Raw genomic sequence first — 21891 nt, forward strand, 5'->3', positions numbered from 1 at the left:
CCCACATTCACTATACAATTTTACGATCTTTAGCCAAGAATTTATTGTAGTTGCTGATGTGTATCGTGTTTACTAACATTTAAGCTACAAATTTTGTTTCAGTGAAACAGATACACATATCTTTCATGAAAAAACAATACCACAAAAAAGAACCATAATTGAATATTTGGATGTAAGCCTCACCTTAGCATTAAACTGCTTATAGCAAGGACAAGGATGGGCAATTGCAGCAAAAATCTGGGCTTGAATCTGACTCAGGACTTGGCAGGCACTAATCTGCTTTTCCACTGCACAAGCAATTCTTGTGGAAACAGTTGACAGCTTGACACCCTCCCTCCCATCCTCGAATAGCAGAGAATTTTCAACTCAGTGACATTTCCAAAACAGATACAAGAATGATCTATAAAATATCATCTTAAATGTTCCTGAATCAACTATAAACTTGAAATGTTCAAATCCACTTATTGCTCGCTGCAACAGTAGCAATATTACTGTGAAACTGTCTTCATCTTGTTGCAATCTTTGGTCATATATATAGCTATCGTGCAGGAAAGGCATTGCTTGACATCACAGAGTATTTCCTACACATTATTAGAACAACTTAAGGAAGGAAGATGGGCTTGCTCATTCTTCTAAGTGAATATGAAAAGAGAATTATCAAAAATAGAGAAGGTAAAGATGATTTTTCAAAAAGGCTTTTATTACAAAGACTTAAGCCCACTGTTTTAGAAGGCATGACGTATGAGTTGCAGTGAGTTATAAAAGGGCACCTAGAGCCTAGGTAGAAGGGTTGTTAACACGGTGTGTGCCTAGCTAAAGCGAGATATTGCTTCCTGTAAATCCTTTCTTATTATAACAGTCCTTTTTATATCCTGTCCTCCAATCCCACAACTATGGAAATATGAATAACATATGTACTACATACGAAGCATATAATGTATGTTACAACGCTCATTCCAAATATCAATGGCCGTATTGTCTAACAATGTAACATGAAGCTCATCCTCTATATCAAGCGTGTCAATTGTTTACAAGCATCATACAGTCTACTACAAGAATGTCTATTATAAACCCGGGTGTAGTATATAAGCCAGGTAATCAGTTAATCATCATACGAGCCAACTTGGAGAGTGATCATTATTAAGCCGAGTGTAGCATATAGGTCAAGTAATCTCCATACAAGCCAGCTTTGAGAGTGTCAATTACAAAGCCGTGTGTAGCAATAGTAGCATAAAGGTCAAGTAATCACCATACAAGCCAACTTCGAGAGTGTCCATTATAAACCCGAGTGTAGCAGAACATTACCCCAATCATACTCTACAATTCTACATAACATATCTACTTAAGCAGCCAAAAAAATTGAATTCTCCCATTATCACATATATGATTGCTAAAATTATTCTAAGCATAGACTCATTCACAACATTCTATAACCAATATTTAGCTTAGTAATCAAAATTGCAAATTTTCACAGATAAACAACAAAATATGCATGATTCCAATCATCAAAAACACATTAAATACCAAAAAGGCAAACATTAATTAATCAATCAAATGTACCTCATTCATTTGAGCTCATTAATTCGAGTCTGTTCTTCAGATAATTTAACCTGAACTTGCAACTCTTCCAATCTTCTAACATCTTCAACACCATTATCTTCTTTAACTCAACAAACTCTCTCTCCTGTCTCACTTTCTCTCTCATCCAACCTTTGCCCACCTCATTTCTCCCCTGAATTGGACCCACCCGCTTGATTCGGTCCAAGATCCGATTTTTCAACATGGGGGTTTCGATTTTTTGATAACCACTTAGAATTTCTTCCAGCATTTCATAGGGCTTAAAAATTTGAGATTGAATCTTCATGATAATCGGCTTGTTTTTTCGAGGTGTTTGTTCGGGTATTTTGACTTTTGCGGGCCGTTTGGAACGTGGGAACGAGAGTTTGGGATTAAAATGGAGGAATGTGATTGAGAATTGATTGTCGGGAATATTTTACTGTATATAAAAATATGACAATACTCGTATTTTGTTTGGATATTGGATGGAATAGATGGGGAATAAATAACAAAAATACAAAACTACCCTTACTAATCTTTCTTTTCCAATCTTTTCATTAATGGCAAAATTGTCATTTTACACTTATTCCCATTCCCACCCATTTATATAAAGAATGGTGTATAAAATTCTTGGAATTCTTTTATTACCTAACCTTCCTAGGTAATAATTAATAGATTCCTTGTTAAAATTAATAGATCCCTAGGTAATAAATTGGTGAGAATTCACTTATTCACCCCATTTATTCCCAATCGCATTTCCTTCTTTATTCCCAATCCCATTTAACAAACAAGAGGTTTTTTTTTTTTTTAATTTGGGATTAAAAATCCCATTCTCACCCTCAATTCCCCTTTACCAAACACCTCCTTAAGGTAAAACCCTTCATAGTTAAATTTAATGTGAGACTGTGAGATCAAATCCCACTAGAGCCATTTTAGGGTGGAGAATGGAGATTCCCTCCCTCTTCCTCCAACTTTTAAAGTGTGTAGCATGTTAACTCGGGTTAGAAGGGTCTGTGAGAGGTTTTGACCTAGTAGAACCCTTCTCTTTACCCAAAAAAAAAAATAAATAAATAAATAAAAAGTCAAATTTAATTAATACTACATACTTTATATTTCTTTTTTTTTCTTTTTTTTTTATCAATAACAACTCACAAGTAATAAGCATGCATGAAATGAATTTATTACATCCTTTTACTAGTATATAGTTTATTTTCTTTAATAAAGTGTAGAACTTAAAAATAATCTAAATCAATTCTTGCATTTATTCCTTTAAAAAAAAAAAAAAAAAAAAAAAAACTATTCTTGCATTGAATAAAGAATGGTGTATAAATTCTTGCAATTCTTTTTAAAAGAAAAGGTGTATAAATTTTTTTCAAAAAAAAAAGGAAGTTGATGCGATTACTTAGGTTTTTGCAGGGGTGGGGGAGGTGCAGCAAGGGCCGACGAGTGATGGTTGGGTGGTGGCTAGAGAAGGTGGGAAAGTGGAAGAAATTAGGGGCGGTGTGGTGGTTGGGTGGCCGGAGAAGGTGGCTTGTTTTCCTTTGTGTTTCAAAACAACCAACATAGCAAATTTTGGGGATTTTGATTCTATTCCTTTTCTTTCTCTTTGTGTACTATTTATTCCGTTTACCCCGTGCAAACCAAATGGTCCCTAATATTGATCCTATAAGGTTATAATCTAACCCAAGTACCCAATTGACAGTCACCTAATAACCTACAGCCTACACACTAATCAATAGGTTTAAAATTATGATAATTTGTTATAACTTATAAGGCGTATAAAATCAATTATGTTGTAACAAAACGATAAATTTAGTCTTTGTGGTGCCAAACCACTAGATTCAAGTAACACGTATCTTAGAAAACTTTTGTTGAAACAAAATTGTGCTATTGTTTGTAGTGCTAAGTAAAATAGAGACTTTGGTTGTCACTGATATACTTCTTTTGGTATTAAATGAGTACGAACTTTTTTGAAGAAATAAAAAAGTTGATACTCATTTAATACCAAATGAGTACCAATTAAGGGCCTATTTTGTTCACCTTATTTTTGCTTAAAAATTTTTTTTTTTCTAGTTTAATTTGATTTGATTTTAACTTATTTTTCAAATCAGAATTAACCTAATTTGACTTTATATATCTTGGTAAATTAATAATAATCTAAATTTCATTAATAAGTAATTTTATAAATTTTTTAACAAGGAATCTATCTATTAACTATTACTAAAACAGAAATCTGCTGACATCATCCTCTCTCTCAAATGTATATGTGTCACTTTCTCATGAAAAATTTTCCCGCCAAATGCACTTATGATGTCATATATATTTTGTTTCTTTTTTTTTGTCTTTGAGGAATTAGATTTTTTTTTTTAAAATCATTTTCATTTCAATATTTTGGTTGTGTCAATAAATAAATAAATTTTATATTTGGTTGAAATTTATAAATTGATAGCTAGAAATTGGCTTTCATTTTTATATTTTGTTACTCATGTAATTAATGATGATAGCTGCATATCTTTTATGATTTAACTTATAAGTATATACAAGAAAATAAAAAATAAAAATAAGTTATTTCATTTCAATAATTTTTGTAATCCGTGCATCGCACGGGTCTAATCTAATTTAAGAAATTTAGCGATTAAAAATCTTACATAAAACAATAAATCATGTTTAGAACTTATTTTTTCTGATCTAATTTGCATTTATATTTTCTGATCTGACCTAGACTTATATATTCTAATTTGATATGTAATAAGGTTCTAAATAACGTAAACTAAACAAGGTCTAAGTATAAATTGAATATCAAAATATATTCCTCCATAGAGTACTAGTCTTCTAGAAAGTAAAATCCGTCTTTGAACTTCGTAATTTCTCATGGGAAAGGTCAAAGCAGGCCACTGGTTTATTATCCAACCATAACAAGAGAGTTATGATCTTATAAGAAAAGCCTTTCGTAAATTTTGGTTCGTCAAAAATTTCCATTTATACTAACATAACTATAACACGACAATTATAGAGTACATTGTATTTGAGTATTTGACAAATATGACAATTATATCTATATTTCTCTACCTAAAAGCCCCACACAAGTAAGTAATTTTTCTTTTAAATTCTCCTCCAAAATGGATCATCACTGCATCATTATCTAATCCAAAGTAATTGTCATCTAGTAGTTTCTTCTCTCAATTTTCTTGGTGCCCCACATCAGTAAAACTTGTATGTTCGGATTTAGTTATCACATTAGCAACTCATATCATACTAACAAAGTGACTTAAACTTCAAACAAAGAGAGTACGGCGGTATTCTTTTGAAAAGAAAATTTAATTTGTAACCATTATATAATCATTATTAAGCTTTAAACACGTAGCCCTTTGCTTGTAGCATCAGAACAGTCAGATTCAGGGGCCATGCTACAAAATAAGTACAAGGATAGAGTTTCAAAATTTTCAGAATTTTCACTAGTATATTCTATATATTTAGACCTAATGCCACAATAAATTTCATTCAATGAATCAAATTACCTACCTTCCTATAATCTCAAACATCTCAAAAACATAAATATGAGTTCAGCAACTGTTAAACACATCTCAGAATGCTTCATCAAACCAAAGTATGCGGTACAAGAAGCCAAGCAACCCTACTACTTGGCTCCCATGGATCTGGCCATGCTCAATTTCCACTATATTCAAAAGGGTCTTCTTTTCATCAAACCTTCATATATGAATGATCCAGATTTTTCAGCTGACAGACTCCTTCAGAGTCTGAAAGAGTCTCTTTCACTCACCCTCGTCCATTTTTATCCACTCGCAGGGCAGCTTGCCACACGTATCAACAAAAATCGGCATGAATGCTTAATTTTTGTAGATTGCAAAAAGGGACCTGGAGCTAGATTTATTTATGCCACATTAGATATGACCATATCTGAAATTCTGTCACCAGTTGATGTTCCTGCGGTTGTTCAGTCACTTTTTGACCATGCTCGGGCTATTAACCATGACGGTCATAAAAGGCCACTGTTATCGATCCAGGTCACTGAGCTCAAGGATGGGGTTTTTATCGGTTGTTCCATGAACCATGTGGTTGTAGATGGAACCTCATATTGGCATTTCTGGAAGATATGGTCCGAAATACATAGAGCTAATGGCAAGCAGCTTCTAGCTTCACGTCTGCCCAATCATAAACGTTGGTTTCCTGATGGGTATGGCCCGGCTATCCCCCTACCTTTTACTCATCCTAATGAATTTATAAGCAGGTATGAAGCAGGTCAGCTCAGAGAGAGAATCTTCCATTTCTCCACAGAGTCTATAGCAAGACTAAAAGCCAAGGCCAACAAAGAAAGCAATACCAACAACATTTCCTCCTTCCAGAGTCTCTCAGCACTTGTCTGGAGATCAATTGTTCGAGCAAACTGCCTACCTGAAGATCAGATCACAAATTGCAGATTTGCGGCCAATAACAGACAAAGATTAGATCCTCCTCTGCCTCCAGAATATGTAGGAAACTGTGTTACTGCACTGATAACTACTACTACTGCTGGTGAACTACTTGGACACAGCCTAGGGTGGGCAGCGTCATTGTTGCACCAGTCAGTGGCAAACCACAGCGATAAAACAGTGCACAAATTTATCAATGGATGGCTCCAGTCTCCTTTTGTTTACCAGCCAGGCAAGATGTTTGAACCTTACAGTGTGATGATGGGAAGCTCTCCAAGGTTTGACATGTATGGAAATGAATTTGGTCTTGGGAAAGCAGTAGCAGTTCGAAGTGGGTATGCAAACAAATATGTTGGCAAAGTGACTGCCTACCCAGGATATGAAGGGGGAGGAAGTGTGGATCTAGAGATATGTCTACCACCTAAATCAATGAGCGCTCTTGAATCAGATGAAGAATTTATGTCCGCTGCAACAGTACAGTACTATGGATACTAAAGAAAGCATCCCCAAGGAACATGATATGCAAATAACATTGAAAAAAAAAATCTATGGAACCAGCACAATATCCATTTAAGACGAATCTAAGCCTTTCAAGCCATTAATTGCTAATCTTGTCTTTTTATTGATGAAGATATAACTGTAAAACAATTGCTGTATTTCTGTAGGTTTTAAATGTGAATGAATACTGTTCCAGTAAAGAAAAAATAACCTAAAAAATCATATGTAACAAGAAATTCATGGTTGCCTCAATAAGATGATTGTAGCTGACTCATCTAGTGCGGTAAATCACACAAATTAATATATAAAACACTACAAAATTTAAAACTCATCAAAGTACCAATAAAGAATTCCACATTAAATGTAGAACTCAATGTATGAAAAAAAATACACCAAGACCGCACTGATTTCCCTACCAATGGGAGAAGAAAGATTCAGCTGACCTCAAGGTAGACAATTACTAGATTTCCCTCTCCATGATCCATTTACCTACCCTTCTGAATGTTGCTTACATCCTTTTGGTCCATAATGCTCAGAGCTACGTCGCACCATCTTTCTGCAAAGGTAGCAGTAATGGTTTTGGCATGCCCAGCAGAAGATGTGATTATTGTTTCCAACCTGTCAAAACAAGAAAATGAAACTTATATTTCTGACTGCAATAGACATACTCCATATATAATGCTGGACCCATTTTGCCCAAAATCCACTATACACAACTACGATACTTAGCCAAGAATTCATTAGAGTTGCTGTTGTGTATCATAGTAGTAATACATTGTACACTTGTACCATAAGGAACTAACCATAATTAGATGCAACTCATGTAAGACTCACCTTAACATTCAACTGCTTACATCCAGGACAAGGTCGTGCATTTGCAGCAAAAAGATGAGCTTGAATCTGACCAATGACTTGACGGTCATTCATCTGCTCTTCCCACTGCACAATCGCTTCTTGAGGAAAAAGTTGACAACCTCCCTCCCTTCAAATAGCAGAGAATTGTCAATTGAGTGAAATTTTCCATAAGAAATATTAGGAACACTAACAGCAAATCATCCAAGTATAAACCTGAAATGTTCATATCCACTAATTGCTTTGCTGCAACAGTAGCAAAAGTACTGCCCACACTGACTACACACCATCTTGTTGCACCCGTCGGTTCTAGAAATAGCTATTTTACAGGATGGGCATTGCTTGGCATCACGGAGTATTTCCTTCACACTACGAAGTTCATTAATCATATCAAGCTCCTTGCGTCTTTGTGCATCTTTAAGAAGGGATGAATTTTGGCGGTCCTGCGCATAAACTTAATAATGTGAAAATTTTCATTTACTTTTCAAATGAAAGCTGAAACACCAAATTTCAAGAATGAATGGTTCCTTTTCTTTGAATGTAATATAGCAATGTAGTCAAGTGATTTTCCCGAACAACACCCACCATGATATATACAAGGAAAGCTTTATGCTTTTTTTAAGGGATTGCACACTTCTTTTAAGAATTAATCAATACACTATCGAATTTAGTACAATGGGAAAATTGGATTAAATTAGTAATTCCTTATCAGTACGCTAATCCATAAGGGAAAAATATATCAATTGGGGTTTTATTAGATTTGTATTCATGAATGTTTTCCAGATATGTAATTTTCATAATTTTTATCATTATGAAATTAAAGATATTTAGCGATAGTAAATTGCACATAAAACGATAAAGTATGTTCAAATTTTATAATCTGATCTGTTATAAACTAATGTTTTCTAGTTCTTAGATAAGGTGAACTAAACATAGCCTAATTTGAGATAATTCAGCTCTTTTGTGAAGAAGATATATTCTCAATCCACCATGTGATGACCCAGATATAAGAGGTTTGTCAAGAATGTTTTTATTGTATTTTGGAAGTATGCTGAGCACTGTGAGCAGTGAGCAAGGAGATCATCAAATAATGCTAAAAGGTTTTAGACTAACTGGTTTATATTGCTCTAAAAGGAAAATTGTGTTTCTAATGACCAAACTGGGTAGACACTAAAATTGATGTGAAGTTCCATGGACCCTATTTACAAGTTCTACACAAACAACCTGCATAAAGGATTGCTTATGTGAATCTGAAGATAAGGGTATACATGGAGGGGGTTAACTATAGACACAATAAACATTGTTATATAGAATGGGATCTCAAAAGTCTTACCTCCAAGAATTTAAGCTTCATCTCTGGGGTCATGCATGCTATCCCCACATGACGCCGTTCCCTGCAAAGAGAACAGAAGCTAAAGAAGCACTTTGAGCATTGAGCATGCTGGTCGTCATCTTCTAGACATGCTGTTTCACATCTGGGGCAATAAGTTACATCAGGCATTGCATCAAGGGATTTTTGTAGCATCAATGATTCCCAGCGTTCAAACTCTTCATCACCCAGCAGTCTTTTCAATAAACCAGGAGGGATCATACCACCACATTTGGCGTTGGGACAGTGCAGCTTATTTACTGTGCCTTCCTTCACGTGCACATCAGCATAAGTCGTCATGCATTTTACACAAAAGAAGTGATGACATGGCAATCTCAAAAATTCTGTCCCTGGAATAAAGAACAAGATATGCTGAGCAGTGAACAAGGAGAGGAAGGGGTATTGTAGGCCATGCATGATTAGATTTTTAGATGTTAGATAAATTATGTTTCTTGTGAGGATCTAGCCTCAGGGGAAAGGATAGTGTAGAAAATGCATTACTAGATCAGATGGTAGAAATAAGCTTGGAGAAGAAGCTAGTCAGTTACTTTGACTTAGAATTACTATTATAAGAGAAGATCAGTGACAGAGAAACCATGAAGAAAATTCAGATTTATATAGTATCCTTTATTTTGTTAATTTAGGGGTGCATCAAATTGCAATTAACTATCCACATTTCCCAAAATTCTCTTCTTCTACTCATTTCTTCAATTCTGAAATTTCTAGTATACCTCCTTTCATTTTCCATGTTTCTAAAAAGGGCCAGCATAGACTTTCTTGCAATTAACTGAAGTGTCAGAAATTTGTATGTAGAGACTCTACTAGTCTTGCCTAATTAGCAGATAGGTGGAAACACTGTGTACAACTAAATCAATCCCCATGAATGATGATCCACTAGCTACTTTTTTACGGTGTTCAGGCTAAAGATTGTACGCAACAAAATTATCGGCCTGAACAAAACTTTAAAGTTGAAAACAAAGTATCTAACTGCCAAATAGCCAAGTATTATAACAAGTAATTTCACATAATCTGATAAAATTATTTAAATCAGGTGCTGTGGTTCTACAGAGTACAGAAGTGCTTTAATCCTAACATGCTAAATATCTAAGCAGAAGTAATTATGATAGGCTTTAATCCTAACAAGGATTTAAAGGGTTTGTCAAAAGCTGATGTTTAAAAGGAGGCAAATCATGCTTAGATAATTCAAGTTCTTGAGAACGGCCAAAAGACATGCACAGATGTCACAAAAAAAAAAAAAAAAAAAAAAAAAAAAAAAAAAAAAAAAAAAAAACTTGTTTGAAAGCAATATCTACTAGACTAGCATAACAAATGTGAATCATAAATTCATAACATCAGAGTACCAAATCTGAAAGAGTTATGGTACCTGCATATTCGCTGAAACATATGCAACATTCATGACAGCCACTGAGGAAGTTTTCATGTCGTCTCTCTTCATTGTAACTCCTCATTGAGGGTATATCTATGTCAGGAGAAACACTTCCAGAAAAAGCCCGCCTATCTGAAACACTTTTCACATTGTATGGTCCAAGCATAAGTTCTCCATCAAAGCCAAGGTATGAAAGAGATGAACTATGTAGCCACTCCACCCACTGGTACAGGATCTCTTGCCCTACTTGCTCATTCCACAATAAATCTAGCATGGAGCAAAGGTTGGAAATTCTTGATTCATGCAACCACTGAACTGAGATCGTAAAAGAAGGTGGACAGTGACTTGGGTACGATACAGGCAACAAACATGTCAATACAATAGGTGCCAGATACTGAACTTTGAAACTATATAAGAATTCATCAGAGTCGTGTGATTTGGAATTAGTGTGGGTATCTGCCTTAAGTTTTGCTGATACAGGATACTCGCTGGGAAGTTCAATGTGTATGTGAATCTGCGAATGAACAATATATTATCAGCTTTATATCAATCCACAAGTCCATGATCTTAAGGCTTCTGAAGAGTCCTAACCTGGAAAGATCGCAAACCTTGTCGCTTTTCTAGGACATAGACATTGTCTCCATATATGGACTCCATTGCAAGCAACTGACAAATTTAGCAGATTATATGTAAGAACTAAGAATTAATTATGAGAAAGGAACAAATGAGAAGTGGCCCCTCTCTACAAGAACAAGGTATCATGTTATCAAATACTATTGAGAGCAAGTGTGTATTGTTTATTTTTACCATCCAAAGTCCACCCTTGCATAATAAACTTCATTTAAATGGCTCAAGGAAGGAATGATGGACTCATGGACCTGTTCACTCTTCCAAGTAGAGAATTGTATTAAAAGTAGATAAGGCAAAGACAATTATACCAAGAAGGCTTCTTTTTCAAAGACCTAAGTCCATTGTTTTATAAGGCCTGAGTTGCAACGAGGCAAAAGGGCACCTAGAGAGTAGAGACTAGAGACTAGGTAAAGGGCAAGATATTAAGGTAACTTCCTAGCCAAACCGCGATATTGCTTCTATTCTTATTGTTTTTCCAGACCTCAATCCTGCATTGCCTAATAATGTCATGTGAAGCTCATCCACCATATCGAGCTTGTCAGTCGTTTACGTTCATCACATAGCCATGTAAATGGCATTTAGGTCAACTGGTCAAGTGCTTCTACCCTACTCCAATTATACTCTACAGGCTACACAACAATCACCTAAAGAAGCCTAATTTTCATTTCCAAACAATGATAGTAAAAAATGTACAAAACACAAATTCAATCACAACAATTTACAACCAAAATTAAGCTTGTAATCAAAATTTCACATAGAAAAACAACATATACAAGAATTTCAATCAAAAAGCACATATACAACAAAAATTAAACAATAAATAAATCAAATATACCTCATCCTCTTGAGCTTGATCATTAATTCTAATCTGTTCTTCAGATAGTTCCACTTCTTGAGCCTCAAATTGCAACTCTTCCAATCTTCTAACAACATCTTCAACACCATTATCCTCCTTACTCAACTCACACCCTTCATTCTTCTCCTCCTCAACTCCACAATTTCTCTCTCCTACCTCACTTTCTCTCTCATCCAACCCTTGCCCACCTTCAACCGCCCCAAAATTGGACCCACCCACTTCAGATTTCTGCCCAGAATTGGACCCACCCACCTCAAATTCCGGCCCAATACCCGATTTTTCGACATCTGAAACCCGATTTTTGGACACCCAATTGAATTTAATACCATTAGAAGGCCTGTAATTTGATGTTGAAGGGGTTTCAGATTGCTCAAAATCATCTGAATTATGATGATGATCAGCTTGTTTTCTGGGGTTTTCGCTTAAAGGAATTACAGTGCAATCATCTTTTTCTCGGTATCGTTGCGAGTTATTCTGCTTCTTATTCCGGCTTCTTCCCATTGTTATTCAGCTTTTAATTCCAGAAATTTCACAACAATTACAACAGAAAAATTTACAATAAACAAAATAATCAGGGTTTTTTTTTTTTTTTTTTTGAAACAAAACAATCAGGGTTTTTCGTGGAGAAAAAATCTGATTCTGAATATTACAGTAAACTGTGATTTAAAAAAAGAAAAGAAAAAGAAAAATTGGGCTGCCTTATTTCACAGCAGAAAACTAAAAGTAGAGCGAAATATTGAAAGCCAATTTGGCAATGACTCAATGAGCTTAGCCTGGTCGCCTAGTCTTGTGTCTCTTTTCGAGAAACTGATGATTCGAGATCAAATTCCGTCTACATTAAATAAAGGAAATCCCTAAAAGTTGGTGCAAAATAATTACTCTGTGTATTAGGAGTAATTAATGCGGAATAACAGAAAGTAAGTAGGATTTGTAAATTTTAGTTAAATTTATAATAGTTGGATTTTTCCCTCAAAAATATAATAGTTGGATTTATTAATATTTTGTGGAAAAGTCGGTTGTTATCGTTGGTGGGTCGAAAACGGTCAAAGGACCAAAGAAATTGTGAGCCAACACGACTGGACTCAATTTCTTATTAGTTTATTAAAAAGTTGAAATGGTTTGAGCAGGTCCAAATTGATGTCTCCATAAGCCCATTTTGGCCTATTTGCCCACCTTAAAGGCTAGTATTTTATTCATTAACTCATGGAGTCATGGCTGCTCGAGTGAGATGGCAATCTCGCCATTCGAATTAAGTTCAATTTGAATCAAATTAACATCTACTCCCTCCGTCCTAATTTGTTACAAAATAATTTCAAACTTTTAAGTTAAACTTGAAGTTTTCCTTCCAAAAAAAAAAAAAAAAAAAAGTTAAACTTGAAATTATAAAATTTATAAGTGTTACTTACATATTAAGCCGAGCCCAAGCAACCCAAGCTCCTCATATTGGAGTAATCACTTTACAATATGTATACAGTATAATGTATACATATTGAACCTGATTGTGGCATTGTGCCCTGAATCTTTTGTAATAAGTTATTACCTTATAGGCTTAATCATGCATCTTCTGTATTACGAAGTACTTGAATTAAATGCAAAGCCTGTCTACGAACTGTAGTAGATACGAGTAGTGGATAAGAGAATGTTTCATGTGAATTCTAGCCCTCGGATGGCCATTAAATTATTTTAGGTAGCGCAGTCTTACACTGCTAAAGACATAAGGGAGCAAATTATTATAAACACAAAGTCCGAGTAACCGGATCACCAGTCAGAATCTACCCTGAAGTAGGTGATAATAGTCATGACCTGTATTCATTGTCAAACAATTCAGAGCACCAGAGTAGCATACTAGCAATTCTATACTTCATTTGCCAAGTTAAAAAGATGTATTGTAACTTGCGACTTTTCGTACAAATATTTTAAGTTTTATAGGATGCAAGTTTTAAGCTAACAAGCATTACATTTAGAAATAGGTCCAAGACTACATAACACCTAACCATGTCAATAGGTTCCATATTGGCTAACATGACTTATGCACCGTCCGGCTGAACAAAAGGGTTTGCAATCTCATCAGTGCCATCAGTAGGAGAAACCAGCATTACGGCTGTTCCTCTACAAACCTGCAACAGAAATGCACTTCAAATCAACACATAATTCAACTACATTGTGAAGTTGTATCTTAGAAAGATCAAAGCTAAATAATTGTTAAGGCTGGGCCCATATGTAGTGAATGTAGATGTATATTAGACAATATTCTGAAGTAAGTAATTACTTTTCATTATGGTAATTAATGTCTTCTCTAAGGATACCATTTCTTGAGTTTTACACCAATTGAGACAGACTATCACTAAATATTTGTTTTAAATCCTCCAGACCCAACTGAGGTCTGTGGTTCCTTGTATAATATCGAGTGGAATCCTAGTCCACCAATAACTGCAAGTTTTGTATCTACACCCAAAGAAGAAAATCCCAACATGTAATACTAAGTTTAGCGATTTGGAACAAGAGACATACAATCAAGCCAAGGCGTCTAGTCTGGTCAGTAGTCTTCAATGGGTCATCGGCATCTGCAGTCACATTGCAACAAAGTCATACATGGACATCCGCATATAGTATATGGAACCAAATCATTATATATAAGCCATCCAATATGTCACCAGATAATAATTCAGCATCCTTTCACATTTGTAATTGAATACATAAAGTAGAGAACGGGGCCTTACTGAAGTAGAGAACGGGGCCTTACTGAATACATAAAACTATGAGCTACATAAATATTCACCAGATAAGTAGAGAACGGGGCCTTACTGAAGTTCAAAAGAAGCAAAAATCACAAGGACATGCATGCTCCAGATTGACAGCGTGTCAAATGCAACCAATACACACTATCATGTAGCTCAGAAACCAATGACAAAATAGTGCAGTAAAACCAAATGTGGCAGACTGGCAGATGTAGCAAAGGGAGCAATATAAACCAGATCGTATAGCATAATTCCTATAACCAAATTCTCAGGGGACGGGAGGGGAGGGAGAAGGCTGCAAAATATGAAAGAAGGCTGTTGATGGCATCCTCAGAGTTGCTGCTATATTTACAGTGACATATCATATTAATCACTCTTTTTAACTCGAGAACATTATAATATTTTATACAAAGTATTTGTTATCATTGTAAATAGGTTGGAGTTAATGTTGTGATGATTAACGAGTATAATCACACACAATGACACAAGATCAATTAATCCTAAGCAAAACCATTTTGGGCTGATGGGTCACCAAACTAACTCAATTACTCACACATTGCGATAAACATAGAAATAGGAATAATGGTCAAGCAGCTTCTTTGGGCAATAATCGAGTTGGGGGATCCAAGGAGATAGACTCAGATAGATGTTATGTCAATGCTTGCCAATACAAATCCTTATGAATTTCACCACAGTTTAACACTAATCCCTAACAGTCTTATGAGTTTAATTTACATATATATAGAAAATGAGATTTAAACCCTCTCTACAACCCGAATAGCCCATATGAACTCTAAGTAATCCTGTTATACTGCTTTGGAGCTCCAAAAGCTCACCTACAATATTTTTTGGGTATTCCTATACGAAGCATATGAAAGATTGATAGCATTATTGGGGGACTATGACTGATTTGTCTCAAGTATTGGTATAGCTTCGCAGCATTCTAAAACCTAAAATCACTCCACTCTTGGAACCTTGAGACGAGCCTTCGAAATGGACACTATTACCCCCATAGGATATGGTGACCTAATGTTCTTATAGCCAATAAGTACCTAAAGAATCCTTGTAAGCCACTTCAGACACGCTTAAGAGTTCTCTGAAATCTTTTTCTAGGTATCATATCAATGGCAAAGCCAAGAATATAAGGTTGGGAGAGGACTAAAAATCTAAGTATTCACTAGTGCAATTACTATATTGTTAAGTGCAGAAGAAAATGCATGCAGTAGGAAAATATGGCGAGTTTGGGCATCATAAGCCAAAGATAGCAGTAAGCAATTATCAATAATAAGGCTCGTTCATCTATGTTCTAGCCTTTTGATGAATTGAACCAATGGTTTTTCACTCCATGAACTCTAGATCAACTCATCAAAAAACCAACATAAAAAATGTGATGTAATTTCTTCGGCAAGTCCACAAGGGACAAGGATTTTGCAAGTATCTTAAACAAAAAAACAGCAGAGAAGTTCATACCTCTCAGATATTCAACAGCTTCATCCAGCACAAGGTTCAGCAACTGGTCATATCCCTTAAGTGTCCCAGTCACTGTAAGAAAAAAGCAAATAATTAAACAGGTCACTGCCATTTTATCTAAGTGAATGACCAAGTAAACAAATTACAAATTCGACTTCTGTCCCATTAGTACAGTACTATAGTCAATACTAGGAAATAGTGGAAATCAAGCATTTATACAATTAAATATTTTCCATGACAAACAGACTTGGCATGGCCTATTCTATTAATTAATATATGTAGTTATGATAACTAAAATTTGATAATAAAACTAAAATTTGACAATACAATAAGGAGAATTGAAATACATGTATTTGACAATGCAAATAGGATAGAGACAGTAACAAGAAAAGTTACAGGAACCATTAGCTTGACAGCTAAACATTGATCAATCTTTACAAAAGTTAGCAACTTACAATGACCTGTGCTCAATCAGATATCGCTCTCTAGTCAGGCTTCATAATCAACCAATATCTATGATTAAAATTATTGGCTAACTTATTTCAGGTTACAAAGCAATGCAAATTTCTGACAAAACTATGGCACTATAGCAGATAATATCTCTCCTCAAACCAGTCAATGTGTCTCATCTTCCATGCATGTATGCAGCAAATAATCTTCTAAAACATAAAAGATCATTATACCTAGACCTTAACATAATCAAGCCCTTCTGCCCTTGTGACAATAATTTTTGGATTATTTAATGCCACACGGAATTTTGCCATGTAATCACATTGGCAATTTGGCAGTAGAATCACAATAACTAAAGTAAACAGAAAGCCATACAATTCGTCTAGCACAAAGGTATAAAGCTGTGTAAAGAGCCAACAGAGAAATGCCAACCCTAGATCTCATCAAAAACAAATAATATCCTCATACACAGCACAACCACCAGTTTTCATCTTTTATCATGTTGGTATCTTTGCAGTAAGACTCAAGTTACTGGCCAGTGACCAGCTTGTGACAATTCAATTTCAGTTTATGCCACATAATTTAATGAAAAATGCTCAAGTCCCATGTTCCTTTATCCAATCTATTAGTTATTACATAACAAATACTTCACAAAGATACACACAATCTGCTAATCACCAAATGGCAAGCACCATAATCTTAACATATAATAGGAGCTATATGCTACTGAAACATTTATCAAATTGCACCGCTTAATAAGAAAAAATCACTTGCATTGTTGGATTAGAGAGAAGAGGCAGGAACAATACCTTGTCTTCCACCAGTAAGCTTGACTTGGACCCCCTTGTCAACAAACTTTGCAAGATCTAAAACTGTTTCCTTTCTACTAGACTGGAATGGAGAGCAAGATGTGTTTTCGTTAAAAAGAGGCATAAGCAGTAGGCAAAGAGAGCAAGTAAACAAGTGCTTGTAAAAATGTTTCATCAATGGAGATACATTGTCTGATGATATCTATTTAGTCATAATATTTACTCCCTTTGAGCCCCAGATCACCCAGCAATAGGAAACAACTGAACTTAAAATGTAAATGATAAAATCAAAATGACAAGAGGACCTAGCAATGAGAACATTACCATGATGTTTATCGTTGGTTATACAGTGTCCTTGCTGTGAGAAGGCAGCTGTGTGATTATGAAGGACAGATCTGAGGATGTAAGAATTTGAATTAGTGATGTACACGGAGAAGTTATCTTTATGAATTCTTAATCTTTCACCCAATTCAGACAAAGGTTCCTTTCAAACCGAAAAAAATTGATATGAAACTATGAAAGTAATTCCAGCGTAATGCCCTTCCTTGACAAATTAAAAGAAAACCAAAGAAAGGAGAGAAGACAAAATAGGAAATTTTTATCAGAAACTATAATTGATCAAGTGATCATGCATTTTTTATGTCTGAGTTCTACAAAAGTGGGTTGCAGGAAAATTATAAATTTTCAGGATGTAAAAAGAAAATTTACTCCATCAGAATCAACGATAAATTTAAAACTTAGCATATAAAATAAATAAATAAATAAATAAAATGGGTTATGAAATGCAAAATTATTTGGTACATAGGACGACCTGCCTCTCACTTGAAATTCGCAGTTACCCTCCCTTCAAATACTTTCTGTGTTACTGTTCATCCAAGTGACAATGGCATCTCGGCGTGTTTAGATGAAGGCAGCAGTTAGTGCTCTCTTCTGGGTGTGAAGTTTACCCTAGCCCCTAATCTCAATATTTTTTTGTTGACTAATCCCAATCGCAGCTACTTAATTCACCGCTCATCACTAATTTTGCTATGAGCCAGTTATAACAACTTGATGCTATATTCTTCTGTTTATACTTTATAGTGTCATTCAATACTATCATCGATGTTCTTTCTTTCTATTCTCAAAACTCAGGTGACTAAACTCATTTCTTTGAACTATAAATACTAAACAACGAACCCCAAATAACCCAAGAGGCCACAAGCCCACGGCTCCAACAGTTCGGACGATGCCTTTATACTACACAAATAACCCAAGAGGCCACAAGCCCACGGCTCCAAAGCAATGCATTTTCATTCACTAGTCTCCAAGTCCTACTCCTACAAAATGACTCTCTATTCAGACTGTTCGGAGTAGGATTAGGAAATCGACAAAGCTTCATCCATAATATGTACTAACAACAAATATATGATTTTGCCAATTTACTTTCAACTTCAACAGGAATATATAGGCCATCTCTGATCAAGGGAAGAGCATATTTTCATAGTTTTGTCCTAGCATAATTAGGGTTATAAACATTATCCTGCAACACATTATTATTATCAAATTAAGCTCGAAAAATCGCATACAATTCTTTAAGCTTTAGAACATCAACGTATATTGAACGTAGTACAATTCTAGCACCGAAAATTGCTCGTTATAATGTTTCATAAATTCAGTAATTATAATCAACAATTCAAAAGTCCACCTTAGAAGAACCCTAAATTGAGTATACTGACCAATCAAATTAACGATAGTGTAAAACTAAACCCTAGATTTTGAAATTGGAATTCTACATTTAGGGAGAGAAATCAATATCTTACCTCAGAAGTTGATACAATGGAGGAGAGAAAGCTCAGAAACCGATTCAATGGGAATACAGAGTACACTTCAATGGAGGAGAGAGAAGGGGGGAGCAGCGCAAAAGTGAAAAGCTCCAAGGAGAGAAGAAACCAAAAACTGAAAATAGGAGGAATAGATTAGTGTCACGGTCAGATCAAAATGAGATCGACGGTCAGAATTCACTCCCATTTAAGTTTTCTTTTATCAAACAAAAATATATATAACCTTCATATAAGATCACCTGAAGTCAGGAGGGATATTTTCACCACTTAAGTTGTCCCTCACTCTCACATTTTTCGTAATTTTGTAAATTAGTGAGATTTGTTTAGGCTGGGTTTGCATATAAGGTCACTTCAACTTTGCTATGCCTTCAGGTTAGATAGGCTCAACATCTAGGCGTGTACGAGGCAATAGATGATTTAGTCAGGTTGGATCGAGTTCTGATTGGTCAAGATTTTCTCAAGTTTGAATCAGGTTGTTTCGGGTCAGATTAAGTTTCTAGCTGAGACTTTAGGTCAAATTCAATCGGATTATTCGGGTCGAGTCAACTATTATACATTTAGGTATTTAAGTCATTCGATCTTAAACCGAATTAAGCTAAGTCAATTCAATTTGCGATCTTTTTCAATTCAATATGTTCAAGTCAATTTGGTTATCGAGTAAGGTTTGATTTAGGTCACTTTCGGGTATCAGGTTTGATGAGTCAACTAGTTCGTGTATAATTTGGTCATGTCACTTCAAATATTTGGTAACCTTCAAGTCAAGTCAGTTCGAGACTTCGAGTATCAACTTAAAATTGGATCACTCCCTACTTTGGGTCAAGTTGACTACAGATTGATGTTTCAAGTCTAAATACAGGTCTTAAGTTGGGTAATCGTGTCACATGACTAGCTAGATTGCACCTTAATTCGAACTTGTATGTCTCCCGTCTCGCCTTAATTTCAGTAAACAAGGCTAAATTATAAAATTATATTGTGTTAACTTAGTTCTTTTATAAGTCTAAGAGCATCAACATCTGTGTATAATTTTATATCACCATGTAGAAAATCATTAAAACTGTGAAAAATTTTACTACCTTAGTGGTATAAAACTATGTCATTTGATAATATAAATTGTAAATTTTTTGCTTTGGTCCACGTGAAACATTAACCAACCAGGTAACATCATGTGGCATAATGAAATATAATCATAATTAAGTTAAATGTATAACTAATAATATGTATAGAAGAGATAACGTATGGTGGTAAACTTTTTTTTATACCATGGGTGAGATGATTTTTGGAAAAAGTATGCATAAAATGTTGTGTTATAGATGATGTGAATGAGTATGAGAGAGAGAGGGTGGTATAAATCTTTATACCATGAGTAGACCTGGTTATTGGGCGGGTCGGGTCAGGGTCAGTTGCGGGTCAGGGTCAAAGAGGGTCACATTTTATGGGGTCAATATAGGGTCGGGCCAATGCGGGTCGTGTGTCGATAATGGGCGGGCCTACAAAATATCAATTAAAATAAATATTGGACAAAGCTATTATTAAATACATATGAATACAAATTAATCTATATAATTATTTTTACATTATGTATTTTCTTTATCAACTAAATTGAAAAAACATGTTGGCCCTATATTGACCATACCCAATAAGGGTCCTGTCCATTAAAAGCCCTATAAGCTTGACCCTGACCCTGTTATTATTGGGCTACCCTGTCCAATAACCACCTCTAACCATGAGTGATGTTGGTCTAACCAAGTGTAGTGTCATATGCAAGTGGTACAGGCAGTGGTATTAGTTAGAACACTTAACACATTTTTCCTATTTCAAACACAAAAAATGTTTTACATGAGAATTGAAATTAATCAAGTGATATTGTCCTTTCGAACGCCTACTTCTACCCTGTGGAGAAGGTTAAAAACCATTGCGTTTGGATAGTTGATATAAGTTTCAAGGTATTAGTTTTTCGGATAATACATAATTAATTAGCATGTTAATTGTTATATACATTTATATAGAGGATGTTAATTGTTAAATACGTTTATATAGAGTAAAATGAGTATACTTAAAGGGGATATCATGATTTATGGCTTGTCTGTACTTCAAAAACCAACTTGTTACTTGTCTTAGATTGAAGACAACTTCATCTCATATACTTGGAATTTTATCCATGGAGTATTATTCTATTGTGGAAGATTTTACTTCATCAATTAGTTAATTATCCTACTCATTAAGTTAGAAAAATCTAAAAATTTGCTTTTGTGTACAAAACCAAATAAATATGTCTTTAATTATAGTTTAATAAAAGGAGTTTAGGTGTGCCAAAATCAATTTTTAATACGAGTATATTGGTTTACATTGGTTCATGAATATAACGGGTATTACCCACCCAAATACCCAACGCAGACGAATTACGGGTACAACGTACAAGGAATGTTGTAACACTTGTAAGTTGTAACTTTGGAGGAAGTACTAATGTAAAATACATATCAATCCTTAAAATATTGAAAAGTATTGTAAAGCACATGGGGGTGAGAGAAAGGAGGAGAGAGATGGGCACGTGGGACCAATTTTTAAATGTACCACTGAAAGTTTATATAATATCATTAACCGTGTAGTGATACTATTTCTACACGTAGTTAGTACCACTGACTGAATGAATATACAGTACCATTGAATGAATATATAATACCACTGAATGTTCAATGATACTATTTGATCATCACCCAGTGGTATACTTAAATCCAGCACATGGGGGTGAGAAAAAGGAGGAGAGAGATGGGTAAATTCCATGCGAAATGTCTCTTATGCCCCTTAATATGTATGTCCAGGTACCTATCAAACCTCCCTTTGGAAGGCCTCGTAACTTTGTACGTAAAGTGTAATCATGTGAAAACATTTCCTTAATGAAGTACGAATGTCCAATAATAGAGATGGTACCGTTGAGCAATACTGTATTAATTTCGTAGGCCCACTAATGTCTGTCTACCAATACCACTTACCACACATTCACAACAGAATTCATTTCATTACTTCT

General features: G+C 34.9%; 3 protein-coding genes across 3 annotated transcripts; 1 reads left to right on the forward strand and 2 right to left on the reverse strand.

Moving 5' to 3' along the window:
* The first annotated feature begins 5114 nt into the window (after positions 1-5114).
* On the forward strand, positions 5115-6564 carry LOC145598542 (putative acetyltransferase At3g50280). The gene has a single exon (XM_081654915.1). It carries the CDS (start codon positions 5115-5117, stop codon positions 6480-6482), a length of 1368 nt encoding a protein of 455 aa, XP_081511041.1. The 3' UTR covers positions 6483-6564.
* Positions 6565-6709: 145 nt separating this feature from the next.
* On the reverse strand, positions 6710-12296 carry LOC145598541 (uncharacterized). The gene is made up of 7 exons (XM_081654914.1): positions 11559-12296; positions 10685-10759; positions 10091-10607; positions 8671-9056; positions 7554-7780; positions 7320-7467; positions 6710-7103 (listed from the first exon to the last, which is right to left on the reverse strand). The coding sequence occupies exons 1-7, from the start codon at positions 12078-12080 to the stop codon at positions 6975-6977; spliced, it is 2004 nt and encodes a 667-aa protein (XP_081511040.1). The 5' UTR covers positions 12081-12296; the 3' UTR covers positions 6710-6974.
* Positions 12297-13422: 1126 nt separating this feature from the next.
* Positions 13423-19000, reverse strand: LOC145598844 (sm-like protein LSM7). Its single transcript, XM_081655239.1, has 6 exons — positions 18846-19000; positions 17371-17441; positions 17047-17128; positions 15788-15859; positions 14091-14143; positions 13423-13696 (listed from the first exon to the last, which is right to left on the reverse strand). The coding sequence occupies exons 2-6, from the start codon at positions 17371-17373 to the stop codon at positions 13607-13609; spliced, it is 300 nt and encodes a 99-aa protein (XP_081511365.1). The 5' UTR covers positions 17374-17441; positions 18846-19000; the 3' UTR covers positions 13423-13606.
* Positions 19001-21891: the final 2891 nt, after the last annotated feature.

This window comes from Chenopodium album, chromosome 20, assembly GCF_948465745.1.
Source record: "Chenopodium album chromosome 20, dcCheAlbu1.1, whole genome shotgun sequence".
NCBI classification, from domain to species: domain Eukaryota; kingdom Viridiplantae; phylum Streptophyta; class Magnoliopsida; order Caryophyllales; family Amaranthaceae; genus Chenopodium; species Chenopodium album.